At 58.3% G+C, this 1,057-nt stretch overlaps 1 protein-coding gene across 4 annotated transcripts in view; it reads right to left on the bottom strand.

Annotated features, from left to right (window-relative positions):
* Nucleotides 1-1,057, bottom strand: part of LOC104157385 (2-oxoglutarate dehydrogenase, mitochondrial) — a 19,115-nt gene that overhangs the window by 2,458 nt on the left and 15,600 nt on the right. For all 4 annotated transcript variants that reach the window (XM_009694697.1, XM_009694698.1, XM_009694695.1 and 1 more), the window contains 3 exons: nucleotides 526-676; nucleotides 303-430; nucleotides 41-219 (listed from right to left, as the gene is read on the bottom strand). In XM_009694697.1, coding sequence (XP_009692999.1) covers nucleotides 41-219; nucleotides 303-430; nucleotides 526-676 — 458 coding nt within the window. The remainder of the gene's footprint in view (nucleotides 1-40; nucleotides 220-302; nucleotides 431-525; nucleotides 677-1,057) is intronic.

Below are 1,057 nucleotides of genomic sequence, written 5' to 3'. Positions count from 1 at the left end.
CCCCGCTTGGTCGCCGCTGGCGGGGGGGGGGGGTCCTTACCATGCCCTCCATGCCATGGGGAAGCAGCAGGACGATGCCGTTCTGCCTGACCCACTTGGCCTGCCCGGGACAGATGAACTGGTCGATTATGCACTGAGCAGTGTTGTGGAAGTCCCCGAACTGGGCTTCCCAAAGCACCAGGGCGTTGGGGCTGGCCATAGCAAATCCCAGCTCGAATCCTGAGGGATGGGAGCGAAGCGAGGGGGTTATTCTCCCAGAGCGGACTCAGCCCTGGGCAGCAAGCACAGACCTCCTCACTCACCAAGGACGCCGTACTCCGACAGAGAGCTGTTGCAGACGGTGTAAGGGGCCTGGTTGGGCCAGAGGTGGTTCATGGGGATACAGGTCCTCTTGTCCACGTTCTGGTCATGCAGGACATGGTGGCGATGGCTGGAAGACAGGAGAGCGTTACTCCCTCATCACCCTTCAGATCCCTTCCAGAAAGACTGGAATCGCCTTTATGGCCACCAAAAGCACGGCTTTACCTAAACGTCCCCCTCTCAACATCCTGGCCACTCAGGCGGATGTGGATGCCCTCTTTGAGCAGGGAGCCGAACGCCATGTACTCTGACAGGGCCCAGTCCACCGTACGGTTCTTCACCATCTCCCCGCGGGTTTTCAGAATACGGCTCAAACCTGCCGGGACAGAAGCTGGTTCGTAGCCAGCGTGGGAGGGAGCTCCAGCAACACCATGTTTGTCTCACAACCTGCCCATGGACCGACAGACTGCAAATGCCCGGGGATAGAGGAATGGATCCACCTCTGCCAGAGGGATGAACCAGGGATGAGGAATCAGGACTGCAGAGAAGGATCAGCTCCGAAGACAAGCTACTCCTCGGTTCGCTTCCCTTAACCACAGCTCCCTTGTGAACCAATTCTCATAGATTCACAGAAGGGTTTGGGTTGGAAGGGACCTTCAGAGGTCACCTAGTTCCAACCTCCCTGCTGTGGGCAGGGACATCTTTCACTGGACCGGGTTGCCCAAAGCCCCATCCAACCTGGCCTTGAACGCTTCTA

Source organism: Cariama cristata, unplaced genomic scaffold, assembly GCF_000690535.1.
Source record: "Cariama cristata isolate BGI_N322 unplaced genomic scaffold, ASM69053v1 scaffold15632, whole genome shotgun sequence".
Lineage (NCBI taxonomy): Eukaryota > Metazoa > Chordata > Aves > Cariamiformes > Cariamidae > Cariama > Cariama cristata.
Note: the sequence above shows the minus strand (reverse complement) of the source record. Positions and strands in the feature narration are given on the sequence as shown.